The 22,262-nt window shown below is 46.4% G+C and overlaps 1 protein-coding gene across 1 annotated transcript; it reads right to left on the bottom strand.

The window, feature by feature from the left end:
* Positions 1–4,150: 4,150 nt before the first annotated feature.
* Positions 4,151–21,665, bottom strand: LOC123448813 (FIP1[III]-like protein). Its single transcript, XM_045125832.1, has 17 exons — positions 21,026–21,665; positions 20,624–20,691; positions 20,048–20,114; positions 18,428–18,582; positions 18,270–18,340; positions 18,069–18,137; positions 17,630–17,730; positions 16,677–16,889; positions 15,500–15,805; positions 15,026–15,147; positions 14,643–14,769; positions 14,491–14,547; positions 14,336–14,422; positions 14,147–14,248; positions 13,983–14,065; positions 12,292–13,876; positions 4,151–5,260 (listed from the first exon to the last, which is right to left on the bottom strand). Exons 1-17 carry the CDS (start codon positions 21,275–21,277, stop codon positions 4,685–4,687), a joined length of 4,041 nt encoding a protein of 1,346 aa, XP_044981767.1. The 5' UTR covers positions 21,278–21,665; the 3' UTR covers positions 4,151–4,684.
* Between the last annotated feature and the right edge of the window lie 597 nt (positions 21,666–22,262).

Here is a 22,262-nt window from a genome sequence, read left to right as displayed (position 1 = left end):
CCGCAGCTGAAGGATTCCTAGTGCCGTCGACACAACTATTTCTGGCGTCGTTGCCGGGGATACACAGCAGCCATCAAGGTCTCATACCTCTCGATCCGGGCGTTCTTCTGAAAGATAAACTTCAACTCCTGGAACATCTCATATGCTCCATGATGCTCAAAACATCGTTGAAGTCCCGGTTCTAATCCATACAGGACTGCACATTGAACTACTGAGTAGTCCTCCTTACGCGACTGCCAAGCGTTCAAAACATCTTGGTCAGACGTAGCGGTTGGTTCATCTCCTAGCGCAGCATCAAGGACATAATTCTTTTTCCCAACTTGTAGGATGAGCCTAAGATTACGTGCCCAGTCTACAAAGTTGCTTCCATCAACTTTCAACTTAGCTTTCTCTAGGAATGTATTGAAATTCAACGTTGCTACTGCGTGAGCCATTGAGCTAGAACATAAAATATTGCAAAGTGGACTTAGACTATGTTCAAGACAATTAGAGTTTAACTAATCAAATTACTAATAAACTCCCACTCAAATAGACATCCTTCTAGTTACTTGAGTGTGGCATGATCCAAATTCACTAACTCAAGTCTGATCATCACGTGAGTTGAGTATAGTTTCAGTGGTAAACATCTCTATGCTAATCATATCAACTATACGATTCATGCTCGACCTTTCGGTCTCTTGTGTTCTGAGGCCATGTCTGCACATGCTAGGCTCGTCAAGTTTAATCCGAGTGTTCCGCGTGTGCAACTGTTTTGTACCCGTTGTATGTGAACGTTGAGTCTATCACACCCGATCATCACGTGGTGTCTCGAAATGACGAACTATCGCAACGGTGCACAGTAGGGGAAACACAATTTTATCTTGAAATTTTAGTGAGGGATCACCTTATAATGCTACCTCGTTCTAAGAAAGATAAGGTGCATAAAAGGATTAACATCGCATGCAATTCATAAGTGACATGATATGGCCATGATCTTGTGCTTCTTGATCTCCATCACCAAAGCACCGGCATGATCTTCTTGTCACCGGCGCCACACCATGATCTCCATCATCGTGCCGCCATCGAGGTTGCAGTGCTATCTATGCTATTACTACTAAAGCTACAACCTAGCAATATAGTAAACGCATCTGCAAACACAAACGTTAGTTTAAAGACAACCCTATGGCTCCTGCCGGTTGCCGTAGCATCGACGTGCAAGTCGATATTAACTATTACAACATGATCATCTCATATATCCAATATATCTGTCTTTGGCCATATCACATCACAAGCATACCCTGCAAAAACAAGTTAGACGTCCTCTAATTTGTTGTTGCATGTTTTACATGGCTGTTATGGGTATCTAGTATGATCGCATCTTACTTACGCAAAAACCACAACGGAGATGTGCAAATTGCTATTTAACCTCTCTCCAAGGACCGCCTCAGTCAAATCCAATTCAACTAAAGTTGAAGAAACCGACACCCGCCAGTCATCTTTATGCAACGTGTTGCATGTTGGTCGATGAAACCAGTCTCTCGTAAGCGTACGAGTAATGTCGGTCCGGGCCGCTTCAATCCAACAATACCGCTCAATCGAGAAAAGACTAAGGAGGGAAGCAAATCGAACATCAACGCCCACAAGAACTTTTGTGTTCTACTCGAGATTACATCTACGCATCAACCTAGCTCATGATGCCACTGTTGGGGAACGTTGCATGGGAAACAAAAAAAATTCTACGCACACGAATACCTATCATGGTGATGTTCATCTACGAGAGGGAGATCGGATCCACATACACTTGTAGATCGCTAAGCGAGAAGCGTTAAGAAACACGGTTGATGTAGTGGTACAACTTTGTGATTCAAATCACCGCCGTCCCACGATACGTCCCGATCTAGCACCGAACGGACGGCACCTCCGCGTTCAGCACACGTACAGCTCGATGACGATCTCCGCCTTCTTGATCCAGCAAGAAAGACGGGGAAGTAGATGAGTTCTCCGACAACGTGACGACGCGCCGGTGATGCTGATGATCTATTCCTGCAGGGCTCCGCCCGAGCTCCGCAGAAATCCGATCTAGAGGAAGAACTACGAGGTATAGGTTTGAGTTGCACGTGGAAAAGTTGTGTCTCAAAAGCCCTAAAACCACCAATATATATAGGAGGAGGGGAGGGGCTAGCCTTGGGGCTCAAGGGATCCCCAAGGGCGCCGGCCAAGAGGAGGAGGTGGACTCCCACCCCAATTCGGTTTGGGGAAGGAGGAGTCCACTCCTTCCTTCCCACCTCCCTCTTTTTTTTCCTTTGGTTTTTCTTCTTGTGGCGCCATAGCCCACTTGGGCTGGCCTCACCAGCCCACTAAGGGCTGGTGCGCCACCCTAGTGCTATTGGGCTCACTCCCGGGTGGGTGGGCCCCTCCCGGTGAAAATCCATAACCCATTCGTCACTCCCGGTACACTTCCGGTAATGTCCAAAATCTTTCCGGTGACCAAATGGAACCATCCTATATATCAATCTTCGTTTCTGGACCATTCCGGAAACCCTCGTGACATCCATGATCTCATCCGGGACTCCGAATAACCTTCGGTCACCAACACATATAACTCAACTATACTAAAACGTCATCGAACCTTAAGTGTGCGGACCTTGCGGGTTCGAGAACTATGCAGACATGACCCGAGGCACTCCCCGGTCAATATCCAATAGCGGGACCTGGATATCCGTATTGGATCCTACATATTCTACGAAGATCTTATCGGTTGAACCTTTGTGCCAAGGATTCATATAATCCTGTATAACATTCCCTTTGTCCTTCGGTATGTTACTTGCCCGAGATTTGATCGTCGGTATCTCTATACCTATTTCAATCTCATTACCGGCAAGTCTCTTTACTCGTTCCATAATACAAGATCCCGTGACTTACACTTGAGTCACATTGCTTGCAAGTCTTATATGTGATGTTGTATTACCGAGTGGGCCCCGAGATACCTCTCCATCACACGGAGTGACAAATCTCAGTCTTGATCCATGCTAACTCAATGGACACCTTCGGAGATACCTGTAGAGCATCTTTATAGTCACGCAGTAACGTTGTGACGTTTGATACACACAAGGTATTCCTCCGGTGTCAGTGAGTTACATGATCTCATGATCATAGGAATGAATACTTGACACGCAGAAAACAATAGCAACAAAATGACACGATCACATGCTACGTTTATAGTTTGGGTCTTGTCCATCACATCATTCTCCTAATGATGTGATCCACTTATCAAGTGACAACACTTGCATATGGTCAGAAAACCTTAACCATCCTTGATCAATTGGCTAGCCAACTAGAGGCTTACTAGGGATATTGTTTTGTCTATATATCCACACATGTATTTATGCTTTCATTCAATACAATTATAGCATGGATAATAAACGATTATCTTGAAACATGAAATATAATAATAACTATTTTATCATTGCCTCTAGGGCATATTTCAAAAAGATGGTGGGAGTGATGTCGGCGACGCGGCAATATTTGTGGTAGTCGGCTCTTCTTCGACGTGTACAGGGTTTTGCCTCGGTTTGTTTGTTACTATGGAGTCGAAGCTGCTGCGACGGGGACATGTGGTATACGATGACTGGCTACAGGTAGCATGTTCGCCGATCTCTCGTGACGCCAACTGTGTTTGGTTTTGTCCTACAGAGTTTTTCGTCAAAATCGGAGTTGCGTCGATTGGCCGCGGGGGATTGAGATTTTGGCATAGATCTTCATGCAACTTCGCGTGTCCGCTACAATGCGGGTTGAGTCGACGATCGCCTATGACGAAATCGGAGTCATTTGCTCAAAGAATAGGGATGGCGATGACGCCTCTAGGAGAGAAGTGATGACGAGACGCCTGCATACTGTCTAAGCATGACCCTCTTTAGAATGATGTGCGTGGGCTTTTTATGTTTGCCGCTCAAAGGTTGCAATGGTTTTCGTTCGGTTTTTTATAATCAACCGGAGAATTTGGTTTTCGTTCGGTTTTCCCTAATTAACCGAGCAACTTTTTTTTCTCTTAATGAATGTGGGATAACTGCCATTTCAAAAAAAAACGGATGATAATTTTTTGACTTCAGTGGTCTTTGCACTGGTTACAGAGTAATCCACATAAAATAAACCAACGTAGCACTCGGTACAGTTTAATAAACACATGAAGCAACATAACTGCGGCAAAAACCATACTCCACTTCTTTTAAAAGTACACTGCAGTTAGGAGCCCAAAGAATACATGCAAAAAACACAATCTAGACATGAAGCAGGCATACGGCAGCACACTAAGACAACTCCGCAACCAACAAAGCGACAGTATGTCCATATGGAGAGAGAGGTGGTCTCAGAATTCACGCGCAGCAAAAAGAAAAGAAAAAAGTAAACCTCTCCTGAAGAAAGATGAGCAGATATTCAGTCTGATGCCGTTGATCTTATTAGCTGACTGCTCTGATAAAAATGTTGAAACTGTAGGTCAATTACAACTGCAATGTGTGAATGCTTTTGTACATTTTGTCTCCTGTTCCAAGCATCAAACCAAATTCAAGGTCTACAGTGTCTCAACCTGAACAGCTAGATGACAGCGGCATCTCGTTCATAAAAAACATTGGCACTTTGGCTCCTCCCAGTACCATAAGACTATATTTTGGCATAAAATATGCCCGACTCAAGGTTAGTTCAGCATCTAACCATTGCCGCCCCAACGACGTTTCCTGGCAGGTCGCTGATTCTTGACATCATCTGCACCACACGCAACAGCTAGCAGTTCATCCTTGCCATTGTCTTCCTCCTTTTGGGTAACAACAACAGCTTCTTTGAACCTCTCCCTTCTCTTCTGCATCTTTTCCATTACCTTCAGTATGTGTTTCTCATCACATTCCCTTGTAGCTCCCTTGTCGCAAATATCTTTTGGCATTCCATTAATCATCTCTAACTGACCTGCTGAGCTTGCTTCAATCACTGATTTCAATGCTGCTTTTCTTGGCTTGTTAGGTTTACTGTTTGGAAGAGTGCCCTGGTAGTCCTCTTCAATCAATTCTCCCTCCTCAATCTCATCTTCTTCCTTGGTAGTTCGGCGATTTTGGTATGTTGTTTTCTCCAAGCCCTGATAGACCGACCCATGGTAACTTCTATTCAGCTTCACCTTCTGTGCTTCCTGGTGTACATCCTTGTGTTTGGAACTCTGCAAATTCTTGTCTGCAGGAAGACATCCCTCATTGTCACTTCCAATTCGCCTTATCTCATTGCCTTGGAGCTTAAACTGCAATAAGATGACAATGTAGCATTGAGGAACAAAAGTCCACAGATGGTGAGAGCACGCATGCAAGACAAATAAGATAAAAAGGTGCACATCGACTTGTACTGAAATGGTAAACACAAATAGTGCGAGAAATTGTATTCCTGTTCCATTGTTGGGTAAACAACTGCTCTTAAAGCTTTAACAGTTACTCCTTGTCACGAATACACAAGGTGTAGTACAAGGACTGGGTGTTATGACCAGAGGCCCAGTTAGCAAAACTGACCCAGTTACCTTAATAATATTAGGGGCTTAGCCCAGTTTATTATAGCCTAGGAAACTTATGTATAGTCATGTAATCAGCACTTTTGAGATTAAGCAAAGATCAATCTATTTTGATAGGCTCCAACTAGGAGCCGGTCCCTAACCCTAGCCGCCTCTTCCATCGCGCTGCCACCCCAATCCGTGCGAGACGGCGCCCCAGCGCCGGCGACCACAGCCGATCCCCTCCTTCCCCTACAACCTCTGGCCAAGACCCGGTAGAACCCTAGTTTCTACCAGTTTGGTATCAGGTAGCTTCGGGGCGATCATGTCTTCGCCGCCGCCCACCTCAACCCTCTCGCTGCCGACCGCCACCACCGCCTCGCTGGCCACCACGGCCGGCACCCCTTCTCCGTCGCGCCGGTTCCCACCATCTTCACACCGGAGGAAGTCACCGCAACGCTCCGTGATCTCGCCACCGCGGTCCAGGGCATTCGCCTCTACTTGGCTAGGCCCGCCGCCGGCCGCGCCACCCGCCGCTGCCACCGGGCAGCTGCTCCTGCCGTGGCAACCGCCGCACCCGGCGGCCTCCGCGGTGCTCGCTGGGCCGCTACAGCCGCCTCCCGCCTCCAACCCGCCCTGCCCGCAATGGCCGTCGCCGACCCTCGCGGCCTCCGCCGCGCCCGTTTCCCCCCTGCAGCAGCCGCTGCAGCTGCAGGCCCCCCTGCCGATCCACACCGGACCAGCTACGACCGCGCCGGTGGGAGTCCCGATCCACCAGGTTCGGTTCCCGCCTTCGTCGTCACCGCTTCGGGCCTGGTTGGCCGGTCATCACCGCAACCGGCGCCCACCCTGCAGTATGGCGGGCCCTCCAGCTCCGCGGGTCCCTACGCCGGCCTCGACGGGCAGCCGTTTCACGGGGGACCCCGTGCGTCCACCGACCCGGCGCCGCCCCCCATGCTGCTCCACACCGCCGACCCGTACGGCCACGACAGTCATACTCAGACACCGCCACGCTTTGCCAAACTCGACTTCGCCACCTTCGACGGCACCGAGGACCCCCTCAACTAGCTTAATCAGTGTGAGCAGTTCTTTCGGGGGCAACGCACGCTCGCATCGGACTGCACCTGGCTCGCCTCATATCACCTCCAAGGCGCCGCGCAGACGTGGTACTACGCCCTCGAGCAGGACGAGGGCGGCATGCCCCCATGGGAGCGCTTTTGCGAGCTCTGTCTCCTTCGCTTCGGGCCGCCGATACGCGGGAGCCGACTGGCGGAGCTAGGCCGACTCCCCTTCACCTCCACGGTGCAGGACTTCGCCGACCGCTTCCAAGCCCTGGCGTGCCAAGCGCCCGACGTGACGGCCCGTCAGCGGGCCGAGCTCTCCGTCGGCGGTCTGCCGGATCATATCCGCGTCGACGTGGAGCTTCGGGGACCGCAGGACATCCAGACCGCCATGTACTATGCCCGCGCATTCGAGCAGCGGGCGGTGGCTATGCAGCAGGCGTTCCCGGCCCAGGCACCTCGCCCACCCCCTCAGCCGGCTATGTATGCACCCAGCCAGCCTGACCAGCCGGCGACAGGGACTCCCGCCACGGCAGCAACTCGACCGTTCCGTCGGCTAACCCCAGCCGAACAACACGAGCGTCGTCGACAGGGGTTATGTTTCAACTGCGATGAGCCCTACGTGCCAGGCCACGTCTGCCCGCGCCTCTTCTACCTGGAGGCAGACGACTACGTCGCGGCGGATACAGCTCCCTCCGAGCTTGCCGAGGCGACGGCCCCGGCGTCAGCCACCGCTCTCGTGGTCTCACTCCATGCCCTTGCCAGCATACGAGCGTTAACAATGATGTTGTTGCCAGTGATGGTTAATGGGGAGCGCCTCTTAGCTCTCCTGGACACGGGCTCTACGCACAACTTCCTGCCCGCGTCTACTATGCGTCGCCTGGCCCTCCAGCCGACGGGCGGCGAGCAGCTCCGAGTTACCGTGGCTAACGGTGACCATCTTCACTGCCACGGAATTGCGCAGCAGGTTCCCATCCTCATCGGCGACGAGTCCTTCGCCATCACGTGCGTCGGCATCGACTTGGGCGACTACGACTTCATCCTCGGCGTCGACTTCTTCCGGATGGTCGGACCCATCCTTTGGGACTTCGACGCACTGACCATGAGTTTTTGGCGTCAAGGGCGCATGGTGCAGTGGAAGGGCGAGGGTGGCACTTCTCCAGTAGTTCCCTCTCAGTTGTCGACCGCCATAGCAGCCTCCGAGCCGCCCCTGTTGGCTCATCTCCTGCAACGGCACGGCGACCTTTTACCGGTGCTCCTTGTTCACAAGCCCGAGGGCTCGTGGCGTTTCTGCCTCGATTACCGTGCTCTCACTGCCACGACGATGCGGGTCAATTTTCCTATACCGGTCGTGGAGGAGCTCCGGGAAGAGCCACCAGGGCCACGATTATTCCCTACGCTCGACTTGCGTTCTGGCTACCATCACGATCACTTCGAGTTTTTGGTGATGCCTTTCGGTCTCTCCAATGCGCCAGCGAAATTCCAGGCCTTGATGCACGACGTACTTCGAACCAGCTCAACCTTCCGAAGGCACCTTGGGAGCAGCTCAAGGAGTTCCGCCAACATTTTCTAGACGTCCAGCTCGAGGACGAGCTGTTTGCGCAGGCGGGGAGAAATGTTATGACCAGAGGCCCAGTTAGCAAAACTGGCCCAGTTATCTTAATAATATTAGGGGCTTAGCCCAGTTTATTATAGCCTAGGGAACTTATATATAGTCATGTAATCAACACTTTTGAGATTAAGCAAAGATCAATCTATTTTGATCGGATCCAACTAGGAACCGGTGCCCTAACCCTAGCCGCCTCTTCCATCGCGCCGCCGCCCCCATCCGTGCGAGACGGCGCCCCTGCGCCGGCGACCACAGCCGATCCCCTCCTTCCCCTACAACCTCCGGCCAAGACCCGGTAGAACCCTAGTTTCTACCACTGGGACACAAGAATTATCAGCAATTTAGTATTGACAGTTAAGATTCTACAATGATGGCCATGTTAATAAAGCACCAGAAATAGGCATACAAAATAGGCATACAGAGAGAAAAATAAGTCCATTATAAACCCTTTAGTTTGATGTGTGCTCATACTTCCAATCCCTGAATTCAGGTTCCTAATCCGAACCAACTTAGACAGCTTGTTTGGCACACAGGGAAAAGTGTGATGCTTGCCAAACATTGAATCCCAAACATTTACTCGTGGATACACTATGTCCTCTCCTTGCTCATCCCCCTCCCTTAATCAATCGCACGATTCTGCACTTGTAGTGCCACCTCGATGTGAGAATGATGCTACCACCGCCATTGTGGCCTTGAGTGCCACTTAACATGAGCTCCACCCCGAGAAACGTCACAGGTGGACTCTGCTCACTGACCCCACCCACTTTTTTGGCATCCCTCACTTCAGCTGGTGGCATGAGAAGAAAAGGAGAAAAGTACAGAGTGTAGGTGGTGTGGGAAGATAGGGACAGTGTTGTTATTCTCTTCAGGAAAACTGACATGCAAGGCTGACCAAATCCGGTCTACTGGGCACTAATGGGCTCCAATCCAGCTAAACACCCAAAAAAGAAGTAAGGGATTGGTTTATCAGGTTCGGGGTTACACATTCTGAGCTTTAGACTCCGGGGTAGAAATTCTGGGCTTAAGATTCAGGGTTCATTTCAAACTGAACAATGAACTTCAGGGTTTAAATGGACTGTTTACTAAACAACAATAATTGTCAATTTTCTAGTAGTTACCTGGGTCCATCGAACATCTGATGAGATAATATCGCAATATAGTACACAGAAGTTACAGATAAAACTTGGCAAACGGACAACGCAGTCTAAGAGAAATATATTCCTATCCTATTCTTCAGCAATCAGTAGGCTTACTTAAGAAATAATATCTAATTGCTTAACCATCCATGTGTCTTTTTACCCTGATGGGGAAAACCAATTGAGCTGGACGAGCTATTGTGGGTGTTCCCCATTTACACCTAATTAATCTCAACTGGGGGGATCCAGAAGGTATATGTACACCTCACCACAAGCAGTAACCGGGAATATTCACAAAAATAACTAGTACAAATAAATCATGTACGTAAGAGAAAAGGCGATTATTCCAATGAACTACTAAAAGTATATGAGAAGGACAGCAGAAAAATTCCTAGAATACAAAAAAATGAAATGATAGAAGAGAAGACACAGCCTGGACTGAGCTCATCTTGGTGTATCAAATTAAACGTGCAGCAAAACATAGAATATTTCAAGAAAATAGCCATCCTATTGAGCATCTAATTTTGACCTATATGATTTTAAAATTAACACCAAAAGGAACGTCAATACCACACCATGTCAGGAAACCCCTTTTCTCTCAGCATGTCATGTTAGAACTTAAAGCCCAAGCTTTCATATACATCAGCGCACACTTCAGAGATTTCATTGAAGTTATTTTCCAATAATAAACTCGATTAGTTTGACTGTAATCTGGCTCAATCAAAATATCAGAACATGATAATCACAGCATGATACATGAATTTCCAGTCAGTAATCAGTGTGCACTGGAACCTGCCATGGATTGATGATATGTAGCATAATCATTTGAATCTTGTTAGAATCCGAATTTGAGAATCTAGCAAGAAAAAACTAAATGTATTCTCATGTTATTGATATACTTGACAAATGAAACCAATCGGCATTATAGCAATGTGTGGTTTATGTTAGCTCAGACCTTATTGGGTTACAATAGATTTATACATTAAGTAACGGTGTACTTAAGTGTAATTAAACATCATATAAAACCCTTGGGAGATAAAATCATGTGGCATTAAATAAAGATGCTAGTGAGGGCACTTGTATGAACAGGATAGTTACAAGTGGGTGCCTTTGTACTGATACAATGACACATAGTCAATCTACCCCTATAGGATAGTAAATGATATTTGTCAAACGAATCGACAACAGAAAAATTAACAGGGATATGCCAGGTCATAGTAAAAGGGTTAGGCCAAAGTAAAGTACAATACAAGTTTAAAAGGCTATCCACTTGAATATTGAATGTGCAGTAAGAGCTCAACAGAGAGCAAGGTAAGATTAAACCATAATAATCTCCAAATGTCACCAAAACTACCAACAGTTCGGTTATTAAGATCTGAGAGAATATCCAAAGTAAAATGTCTGAAGTCATGTAAGAATCGAACAATGTCTCACCTCAGGCCTCAGAGCAGAAATGGAAATTGATTTTAGATTATCTTTTATGGGAAAAAATATATATAAATCGTACAGTAATCAATCCCCAAGAAGAAATGAATTTGCGATCAGTTCAATGGTTATTGTAAGTTAATTGGAAATGTCAAGCTGGAAATTAGTTGTAGTACATTTTACGGCCAGACGTACAAACCAGGTATAATATGCTCATGATGAAAGTAAGTAGACAGGGGGGAAACTGTCACTTTCTTGAGCTTGGATCTATTAAATTTCAAATACTTGACATGAACAAGATAGTCAAAAAGTTCAAAGCACTAGTATGCTGACATTAGGTCCTTGGCACACATTGGATACCAAAGACTTCAGAAGCAACGACAATGTTACATATTGACAGCACACACTAGGTCACTGTTATTTTAAAAAAAAACTACCAGCCAACACAGAACACACACACTCACACACACAAACATTATCACACAAAAATAGCACAAATGTACAGCACATAGCCCTCTATAACTGTATTCAAAAAATCTATATAAATTGCTTGCTAAGCAACCTAGCATGCATTCATACAAGAACACAATCTACAATGTACGAATGCGCAGAACTTTAACCCATGTAATCACTATCACTGTGTTGGCACATCAGGAAATTGTGTATCTTCATGTGCATACCATGTCCTGCCACTGTCAAATCCAAGTACTGTGACTGACTAGAAGCAGAGGATTCCAGGCATCATATATGTTCAAGATACTATAGCAGAAGAGAAATTGGCATTTCATTGACCATGTACGACAGTGGTGCAAATTAATTCAATCACTCATTGGAGATAAGTATGCAAATGCCAGAGCAGGGAGCAGGCTATAATCTCAGCAGTGGAAAAGAAGCTAACACTAGCTTGTGAGAGTACATTAAAGTGTGAGAAGATTATTAAACAGCAGGAGAATAGCATCAGATATTGTTAAGTGTGTGTCCACGGCTATCCTCTAGAGACTAGTTATCCCAATACACGCCCAAGTTTAGAAATATCAAAACATAGTTCAAAATGTTGATAATAAGACTAATATGGACAAACGCTAACCCGTTCATCCGCAAAAAAAGAAACGCCAACCCGTAAACAACAAAAATCCAGAATCCTGTTGTCAAGTTATTTCAGGCCTTCTTTACAGACAAGAAGCAACTATATCTGGCCGATGCCCAAGTTGGTTCAAAATTGACACAAAACTTTGGTAGGATCTCACCAGAGGCCAGACCATCTAAAGAAACGGCTTACCAAAGGAGCATATGCATTGTTCTGGAAGTGCGTAAATGCCCCTAAAAGATAAACACATAAATTTCAAAGAAAACTGAGGACTTGCAAATTCCACCACCATACTGAGCTATGTACAATTCAGTTTTGAGCAGCATAAAGCCCCACTCCCTTTCTTCCCTTTCTATGTGCACATGTATACTGGTTGAAATCACCCTCTTGCCACAATAAGAACTTAAGGGAAAAGATATATTGAATATTATATATGTGTACAACGTTTCTGATTTTATCTCCTCAAAGTTTACCTTTCTTTTCCTATCATTCAAGCCGATGCTATCTGCGTCCTTGGGCTGAATATTCATGTGCTCATGCCTTCTTTCATCGTGAATGTTTGAAATAGTATCACTATTTCTCATATCACTGAAACTATAAATAGCTTCTCTAACAGTTTCCTTTGGAGAATTGTGCATCTCCACAGCATAAAGCTTCCTATCACCGATCATGAATTGGTCATGCTTCAGTCTTCTCCCTTTTGAAATTGCTATACCGAGATCTTTATGGCTAATTGAACCCAGACCAGCATGGAACTTCCTCTTGACTGGAAGAATACAATAACCAGTCTCAGAGGGCGCATCAGTGAATGAAACAGATTGTTGAATGTTGTCAACGTGAACTGAAGAATTATGGTGCTTGTTATTTTGATAGTATTCATCACGATGATATTGCATGAATTTGGCATTTCGACTGTTTCTTGAGCTCAAGGAAGTTAAACCAGGAGAAGACCAGTTCCTCTCAGGATTCTTGGGGTAGTCATTTGCCCGAGGAGGCAAAATGAGGTGGTAAGGATGTCTCCAATGTTCATCACTGCTTTCTGCAGATCTTCTGCTTTGGTACTTTCGTCTAACCTCAGGTCCACAGAACTCACCAAATCGGTAGTCATTGTAATCGAATAGTTCATCATCCTCACCGTGGCCATGTCGGACTCTTCTAGTTTCCTGGTAATAACTTTCTCTATACATGTGCCTATCAATGTCATCAGAAAGCTCAGCCTTTTGTACAGACTTGTATCCATATCCGTGATCATGGCGTCGCTGCCACCCTTTGGCTAATGAGAGCCTCTGCAGATCATCTTGGTCATCATTGCATTCATGCCAAGAAAAACGGTCGCGATGATGGTTAGAGCTAGTACTAAAGCGATGCACGCCATTTCTCAAAGCTGCTCTTTCAGCAGGTGAATAATCACGTCTTTCATAAACCTCATTGTGAACAGCATTGCGGCAATCATTACCAAGGAAAGTGGAGCTAGATCTTTTCTCTTCATGCTTTCTATCATACCTGCTAGTATAGCTATATGCCATTTTTTCTTCCTTCTCAAACACATCATACCTTACACGAGCTGAACCTTTCCGCTTCTTTTCTTTTCTTCCTTGATGCCTATATTTAAGGAGACGGTAATCACTTTGACGATTCATAAATACTCCACTCGACATGAAATCAGGTTCATCTGTCTCGTCATATCTATCGTCAGCAGGAGAGGGGGTATAGCTATGACTGTCGCCCTTGGCACTTTCTTGGTCTGATTTACTTGAATGGCGGCAAAAATCAGACCTGACATACGCATCCTTAAGCTTGGTATCTGAACAAGTAGCCTTGGAATTTGGATGTCTATTAGCTCTCTTAAAGTAGCAATCTTCTGTTGATTCTTCAGAAACCATGTCAGAATAACGAGGACTAGAAAAATGGTCCCTTGCAGAAGCTGAGTCTCTCGTATCCAGTTTGCTCCCAGTACACTCTGAGAAACATCCATTAAGCACTTCCTTATGAATTACCTTGTCCACCAGATGGTTAGTGTCTGTCAAACACTTGACACTAGGATCATTAACCAATACTCTGCATTCATTGTGATTAAGAACACGGTTAGCTCAGCAATCATTTTGCGAAATACAAGCATAACCTTCTCAAAATAACAGGGACATGTAGTTCCGACTCTGCATACCTTTCAGTAGTCATGCACTTGTCATTTACTGTTGAGTTGTCATCAGAAGTGGAGTGATTTGAAGGCGAAAGCATCATGTTTACCTGTACAATCAGAATAACTTGTAAGAAGATATAAATCAGGTGATATAGTGGCAACATATTAGACACCTTGATGAAACATACTTGTATCACAACATCAGAATCTCTTTTTCTTGGACGCCACATATCTGCTGACGGAAGACGTTCAAACAGACCACCTTGAACGTCGATTGCTCTACCCTTTGGCTAGATGTGCAGTATTAAGTTAGCTCTCATAGACTGAACATAATTCATGGAATGATTCCACCACAAGAAAAGTTAACTTCATATTACCTTGTCAACGTCATTACTTCCTTCAAATCCAGAATAAATTGCTGACCTTGGCATTAGCTTACTAGATTCAAGATTGTGATGTGATTCCTGTATGCAGAGATGTGTAAGAGAATTCTTAATAAGCACACAGGCAAACCTTCAAGGCTATGTCTCACCTGATCCATTCCTGACGATTTTTCTGCAAGTGATCTGGCTCGCTGTGTGAACTGTTTCTACAGGAAAAAAACAGTTACGTTTATCTACCACAAGTTCTCAAATTATAAGGTCCCAACACAAATGTGAAGAACAAATGGGTCATGAACCCTACCATGCCAAAACAATATTTTCTCCATCCTTCTTCATCCAGACCAAAATTGAAGTAATCAGTAATATCTATACCATGCTGTCTCCAAGGCTTCTGCTGAAATGCTTCAATGTTTATGTCGAAAACTGTCCTGAAATCATAGAAGAACGGTCGAATAAGCAAGCAAGTGGAACGACATATCCTAATTATGATAGAAAGGCATAACCACAGACCGGCCAATTCATTGCAGCCAATTAGCGATAATAAATAAGCAAGCAACAATGTCTAATCGTGAAACAAAGCCATAAGTACTTGTATCACTATCGAAGTGAGAACGTGAGTAAGTTCTGTGTTATACAATTCTAAGGAACATCTATTTTGTGCTAGAATGAGAGAAGGGAGCATACCTGTTTCTTGGCAAGAAAAAATAATAATCCTTCTGAAATGCATGCTGGTGACCTAGATCACCTTGTCCTGTGGTTGGCACTGTTGTTTTGTCAAGAGGTCCCTTGTAGTGGAGACCATGAGGCTGGAAATCACAATTACATGGGAAACACCATATCATTCCTCGAAATTAGTTATATAATTCGTTAAATTCACAAAATAGCAATTCCAAGCTACTACATGCTAATGTATCAGAAGTCAGAACAATAGAATTTGGGCCATAATAAGTGCATCATAAAGTCTCAATTATTTTTAACTAGTAGAAGAGCAAAAAATAGCTATTGTTTCCACGAATTTGACACTAACAATAGAATTTAGGATGCATAGTCAGTGCATCATAAAGTCCCAATTAACTAGTAGAAGAGCAAAAAAATAGCTATTGTTTCGACAAATTTGACACTAGCAAGCAGCGATTTTCACAAATTCGCGAAGCATACCTTGCGCTGTCCGCCGTCCTTAGCAGATAGACCCTTCAAGAGGCTGGCCCGAAGTTCCCCCTCCTCGCTCTGCTCCGCCCACCCCTCCTCGCACCGGCCGGCAGAAGGAGGCGGCGGCGCGCAGCCGTCCTCGTTGAGCACGATGTGGAGGTCATCCTCGCTTTCCTCGTCGCTGCTGCTATAGCCCGCGAGCCCGTCCCCCAAATCAACAGCCTCGATGGCGTCGGCCTCGGCGTCGGTGGCCGGGTCGGAATCCTTGGCGTTGGAGCCGCCGCTCTCCCCAGCGGCGGCCAGCGCGGCGGTCACCTGGTCATCGAGGTCGGCGTAGAGATCGTCGACGTCGTCATCGTTCGCCGGTGCTGTGGCAGCGTCCGCTGGGTCGGCCATGGAGGAGCACATGGAGGCACGAATTGGCGCTGCTAACCGGAACCGCTAAGCCATTGGTGAGCCGTGACGCAGGTTGCGCAAAAACCTTGGGAGAGGCTAAGCGTAAAACCCTAGCAACTAGATTCTCACGGGCCGGTGATGGGACCAGCATACTGTAGCTTCCAGAGGTTGGTTCTCGCGGCCCGCAGACGGTTTAGATTTCTTCTTCTTCTTCTTTCTTTGGGCCCTAATATGAACGTCAGAGAAAAATTCAAGTGAGAGATCGCTGTCTCATTTTTTTACTTCTTTTTTGCGAAAGCTAGACTGCCAGATTATAATGTCTGACAGTATGCACTGACTATGCATCATTTACAGAAAATAAAAAATGGGCAACGGTATGCACTTTGCCAAATTGGCTTGTCGTACTTCCCGGATGAGTACCAAATCTCTCTATTTTCCCACAAAAAAAATAGTGACTGCCAGTATACACCGAAATACATCATTTACAGAAAATGTACCATGCACGTTACAATCAAAACCGGCTGCGTGTACTGTGTATTTTATGTGTTCTACACTACTCCCGGGAGTAGATTATCCCGACGCAACTATACTCAGGAATCCTCTGTCCAAGTGTGAAAGGATCTTACAAACCCATTAGCCTCACATACGGATGCCGTGGGTCATGAAATGCTGGCACGCAATCGAATTATTTCCTGCATCCAAACTAGATCTCTGCAAGCTGTGTAAATTGGACGCCACTCTTGTTCTTCGAAGCTGAGTAGCCCACAAAGATGGACACGCAAACGGCCACCACTGAAAGGAGCAAGGCGAAGGCGGTCCCAGCATCCCAGGAACGATTAGGGGCTGGGCGGTATCGAGCAGCTTCCAATGAGGGCTGTATGTCCAGAGTCAACCAGTCGCAGCTGGCTGAGTAATGCTGGGAGTTGCTCCATGGTTTGCCGTCAGTTGGGTACCAGAAAGCTACTGCCATATTGCTGGGCTCACCTATTGTGAACTGCGCATCCTGCATAGCCAAAGAAATATTTTAAGTGCCAAACAGATTTAGTAATCAAAGGTATGTTTAACAATTTGAAAGGCTTGCAATTGAGACATATTAACCGTGTCATAAGGTTAGTTTAATGGGTTGTGTGTCCTAAGTGTACCATGGCAATAACCGTGTCATAAGGTGCGTGTATCTTATAGTACTCCCTTCATCCTAAAATAAGTGTCGCAGATTTAGTACTACGTTAGTACAAATTTTATACTAGATTAACGACACTTATTTTGGGACAGATGGTGTACAAACCAGACATCTACGAAATCACCCAACTACAGGAATGTTGCATGTACGCAGCTTCCTTAGCAAGGCTGACAAATTGCAGATCTAGTTGTCGAAGGAACAGAAATACAATGGTATGAATGTTTCTTGACACTGTAAGTTGATTTCTAGGCATGTCCCTGGGTATGCTGGTTTTCATGTACTCCCTCCGTTCCTAAATATAAGTCTTTTTAGAAATTCCACTACGGACTACATACGGATGTATATAGACATACTTTAAAGTGTAGATTCACTCATTTTGCTCTGTATGTAGTCTGTAGTGGAATCTCTAAAAGGACTTATATTTAGGAACAGAGGGAGTATTAGTGTGGAAAATAATGGAATAAAATAATCCCTCCGTCCCATAATATAGGAGCGTGTTTGGCACTAGTGTAGTGTCAAAAACGCTCTTATATTCTGGGACGGGGGGAGTAGTAGATAGACACCTGCTGAAACTGGTCCATTGTTCTTAGGGGCCTTGAGAACTCAAAGTAATATGTGCCCTTGTCATCTTTCTTTCCATAAGGACTGTCATCATCCACAAAACCTGAAGAGTTCACATGACAGTAAAATGATTTAGTTCTACTTGGCGGATTTGCCTTGTAATCAATTTTACGCTATCTAAGGACCCAAAAAAGTGGAATGTTCCAGAGATAATGTTTCATATGCTGTCAATTGAAGCTCATTAAGTAGCACGCAAATTAGCAGGAAGAGGATGTGGGCATTAAGAAAGATGAGAACATGTCCTCCTTGTGTACTTATTTGCTTCTGCACAGACGTGCATTTCTTAGCTTCTACGAGAAACCATTTGGTAAAGAATGCACGATTAGATATCATGAGACCAAGGGCAAAATGTGAATGTAGTGATGATATTCAATGACTTACCTGAATGGAATGTCAGGGAACTGTGCCACCAAGCCCCATGCCAATCATTTTGAGCATTTGAATTATTTTCTGAAATGCAAAACATTATGCAAGGTTGTCACAGAATGTTAATGCACAAAAAAAATGAAAATGCATGTAATATCATTAAAAAAATCAAATAAAAAATATGAGAATTTCTTTGTGTCAAATAGCAGAGAGTACCTTTAGGGCCTATACCATCAAGGTAGCGGCAATGGGGATTCCATGCATAGACATCAACAAGATGACCAAATCTACACGAATTAAGTATTTCAACATCAAACCTTCACATGCTACTATGCATAACTATACAACTACCATGAGAGACACATTAGAATTACCTATCACCTCCATTTCCAGCTACATTATCTATGTGATTACCACCATAAAGACGTCCAGGAATAGCATTTCCAACTGAAAAGTGCATAATGTCGACCTCATGATCTCTGCAACTTTTGCTCGTGCATGAACCTGGCAAATCTTTGCACCCACCCATCTAAAAAAGCAAATAGCCCCAATTTTGAGATACGTGTAAGTGTGTAACAATAGTGCAAAAAAAGTAAGATAACATCATGCATAGTACAGGAAGAAATAAAGCTAACTATTTTTAACATTCAACAGTACTAAGAGCATCTCCAACATGCGCGCTTCGACCGGCGCCCAAAAAACTGATTTACAGCGCGCGGTTAGCTTTTTTTAGGACGCCGACGAGCGCCGGCTCCAGCGGTCGCAGCATATTTAGCGCGCGTGCGGCGCTCCAGCAGCCGCTGCAAATAACACCCAAAACTTGTCCAACACGCATATATTTCATTGTTGTCGTATAGATAAAACATATAGATAATATAGATAATATATTACATATAGATAATAAAACATAGATAATATAGACAACATAGATAATAAAACTAGTTCAACACATAGATAATAACTAGTTCAACACATAGATAATAAAACTAGCATATATAGATAAAACTACTCCGAGTCGTCACTGTGGGTACTGTCCGAGGTAGATAGAAATGCGTCCTCCCAACGTTCATCGTCGGAAGTGAAGATGGACGGCAAACCGCTTTGGACGGCCCCGCACTGCGATATAGCGAGTAACTTGCGCCGACGTCTGCCCTGCCGCTCCGCGCGACGCCTTGACGTCATCTCCGCCCAATAGGCGTTCTCGGCGGCGACATCCTCCGGGTGGCGCTGGCGCCACTCCGCCATGGCTCGCTCGTCCTCCTCGGCGACGAGGAGCCGGCGCTGCTGCCGACGGTGCTCCTGACGGTCTTGCTCCGTGATCAGACGAGGGGGAGGGGCGAGGTCCTGCGCCTGCTCACGCGTGTAGACGTCGTGGAAGTTCATCTGCGCGCGAGGCCTTCCTAGTCGCCACGCCGCCGCGTCGTACGCGCGGGCGGCCTCATGCGCGGTCTCGAACGTGCCGAGGCCGAGGCGGACGTCGCCGGACCAGATCTCGGCGTAGTAGGTGCCGGAGGGGGGCTCGCGGACGCCGCGGTAGCCCGAGGATGTACGGCGGCGCGGCGGCATGGTGGCAGAGGGAGCGGCTAGGGAGAGGCAGAGGAAGAGGCGAGAAGCTGCGAGAGAGAGGCGCGTGGCTGTGGGCAGCCGTGTGGCGGGCGCAGCATTTTATAGCGCGCTGAAAGCGGTGCGCCAAATCTGGCGCGCGGACACCCACTTTCTCCCGCGCACGCTTTTTTGCCGCGTCCGCTGGAGCGCGCGATTTCATCCCGCGCGCGCTAAAAGTCGTGTTTCCTGTGCGCGCGTTTTTTGCGGCCACTGTTGGAGATGCTCTAAACTGACACATAATTAATACTCCCTCCGTTCCAAAATAAGTGTCGTGGTTTTAGTTTGATTGAACTAAACTAAAACCATAACACTTATTTTGGAACGGAGAGAGTAGCATTTAGCGACGGTCACTTGAGATTTGGGAATAAACGGGCTTAAATCAAACTTACATCATCATATGTGGCTTTTTCTCCAACTTGGAACATCAGAGCAACAGAGGGGCACTTTTTACTTTCACTACAATGTGCAACAAGTCAATCAAAACACAGGTTGCTTGCTACAGAGCTGTATAACTGAAAAGCAATGGTACAAGGCTAACATGCATTACATTGAGAACATTGTTCTTTCTAATCATGAGATCAAAAGGCAAATAAATCACACCACCATCAGGCTTTTTAAGAAGATAAGGTCATAAGAGAAAATGTCATGCAATACCCAAGTAAACAACTAATTGACATTCATGTATAAATCTCCCAGCCTCCATAACTGTCATGGCTCAATTGAAGTAGAACAATTTAACAGGAAATTGATGGCCAAGCAAAAGGATATGAAAGAGATAAACTTTGCAGATATGAAAGAGAGTCTGTGCTGCAAACTGCAAAACACTAGAGCTGTCCAATGTCTCCAATCAAATTTGGCACACCTCAGAACTACAAAAAAAGGACCATAAAAGCACTACAACTTCCACTAGCCGTATCATGCAAACCAATAGAAGTGTATCAAAAAAGAGATATAGTGAAAAGTACCCTTTAGTGTAAGTATAGTCCCCATCAACTTGCAGCATGAAGAAAACATTGACGCCGTCATGCACAGCCTGCACACACAGTCCATTCCATCCAAAAGTTAAACAAAGCCACCACTTCCGAGACATCACACATACGGAATGCCTCTTCCACTGCAAACCCACTACACATCTAGTTCAGACATCTACTACAAATGACACTGCACATCTTATTCGAATGTCCACGCCAAACCCTGTCGCATAGCATCGAAGTTCAGGCATCCACTAGTCACCATTTCAACAACTGAGGCAGCTATATTTTTACGATCCACCTTGTTTGTCGAGATCCACAGATTCCCGTGCGGGGAGCGATATATATATACATGAGAGAAAGAGAGAGAGAGAGAGCAGGACACAGGGGGCTAACCTTGACGGCGACCTTGCCGCCGGTGTAGGCCTTGTCATCGTCAGGGTCCAGCGCCGGGAGCAACGCGAACTCCGAGGCCTCAACGGCCTCCCAGTCGGCGGGGTGCCCGTCCAGGGTCACCTCCCCAGGGCGGAACTCCGCGACCACGCGACCACCGCCGCCGGCGCAGGTGGGAGCCTCGCCGTGGTGCTCGTGCGCGGCGGCGAAGGCCACGAGGGCCGCCGCGACCACGAGGAGCGCGAGGAGTCTCATGAAGGCACGAGCGCGGATCGAGGCGTCGCGGTGGACGCCCGGGACACGTGCGTTGCCGGGACGGCGAGAAGCTCGGGGTTGGTCTGTTCGGGCTGGTCCACGCCGCGGCGGCGGCGGCGTGGAGAAGGCGCCCCCGTCTCGCCGGATTGGTTCGGGAGCGTGGAATTTTGCGTCCGCCGTGACCTGCCTGAATTGACGAGAATGCCCCCGAGGAGCTGTTTTTGGCCGTTTGGCCCGCCGCGGGTGAGGCAAAGGCTCCCAGCCTAAGGTTGTCACGCCTAACCTTAGTCATGTCACAATACCTTAGGCATGTATTTGGTTCATTGACATACTTGTGGCTTGCCACACTTTTTTAGTTATATGGTTCACATGTCATACACTTAATTTTTTGCCAAATCTTGCCACACTTGTGGTGTTCATTTTGTTAGCCACACTTTTTGTGGTAGCCACACTTTGTCTAAGGTTAGTTGTGGCAAAGTTATTCATGAACCAAACAGACTCAAAATTGACAAAAATGACCCCTAGGGGGAAAGAACTCACGGAGTGACCCCTTGGGGAAAATATGTCAACCGGCTAACCCTTTTGTGTGGCGCCCGACACCTAGGCGCCACACTACACTGTGTGACGCCTAGCCGTTCGGCGCCACACCCCCCGACCACTTGGCAGAGAGGGCCCATCCCCCAGGCCGTGTGACGCCTAAGCCTCAGGCGTCACACATTGTAATGTGTGGCGCCGAGCGCTTAGGCGCCACACAATGACTTATACAGCCACGGGTCAGCCCCCTCCCCACCCCTCCCCATTCCCCTCCCTCATTCAAACAGAAACAGGAACGGCGGCGGCTGGCTCTCTTCCAATCCCTAATCCCCTCCCCCATCTCCTTCAGATCTGGTGATTTCTTCCTTGAATTTATCCCCCAAGGTTGGCTACTAGGTAATCTCTTCCGTTTCCCATCCTTCTATCCAAGTGTAATAGGTTTTTGTTGAGT

Source organism: Hordeum vulgare, chromosome 4H, assembly GCF_904849725.1.
Source record: "Hordeum vulgare subsp. vulgare chromosome 4H, MorexV3_pseudomolecules_assembly, whole genome shotgun sequence".
NCBI classification, from domain to species: domain Eukaryota; kingdom Viridiplantae; phylum Streptophyta; class Magnoliopsida; order Poales; family Poaceae; genus Hordeum; species Hordeum vulgare.
Note: the sequence above shows the minus strand (reverse complement) of the source record. Positions and strands in the feature narration are given on the sequence as shown.

What these genes read in the sequence shown, in the direction of transcription:
- LOC123448813 (XM_045125832.1), bottom strand. Translation starts at nt 21,277, where the DNA reads ATGAGACTCCTCGCGCTCCTCGTGGTCGCGGCGGCCCTCGTGGCCTTC. An exon ending in TTCCCTGACATTCCATTCAG is followed by an intron (nt 17,731 to 18,068) that starts GTAAGTCATTGA and finishes TGAACTCTTCAG; the next exon opens with GTTTTGTGGATGATGACAGT. An exon ending in TCGCCTTGCTCCTTTCAGTG is followed by an intron (nt 15,806 to 16,676) that starts GTGGCCGTTTGC and finishes CTCGATGACCAG; the next exon opens with GTGACCGCCGCGCTGGCCGC.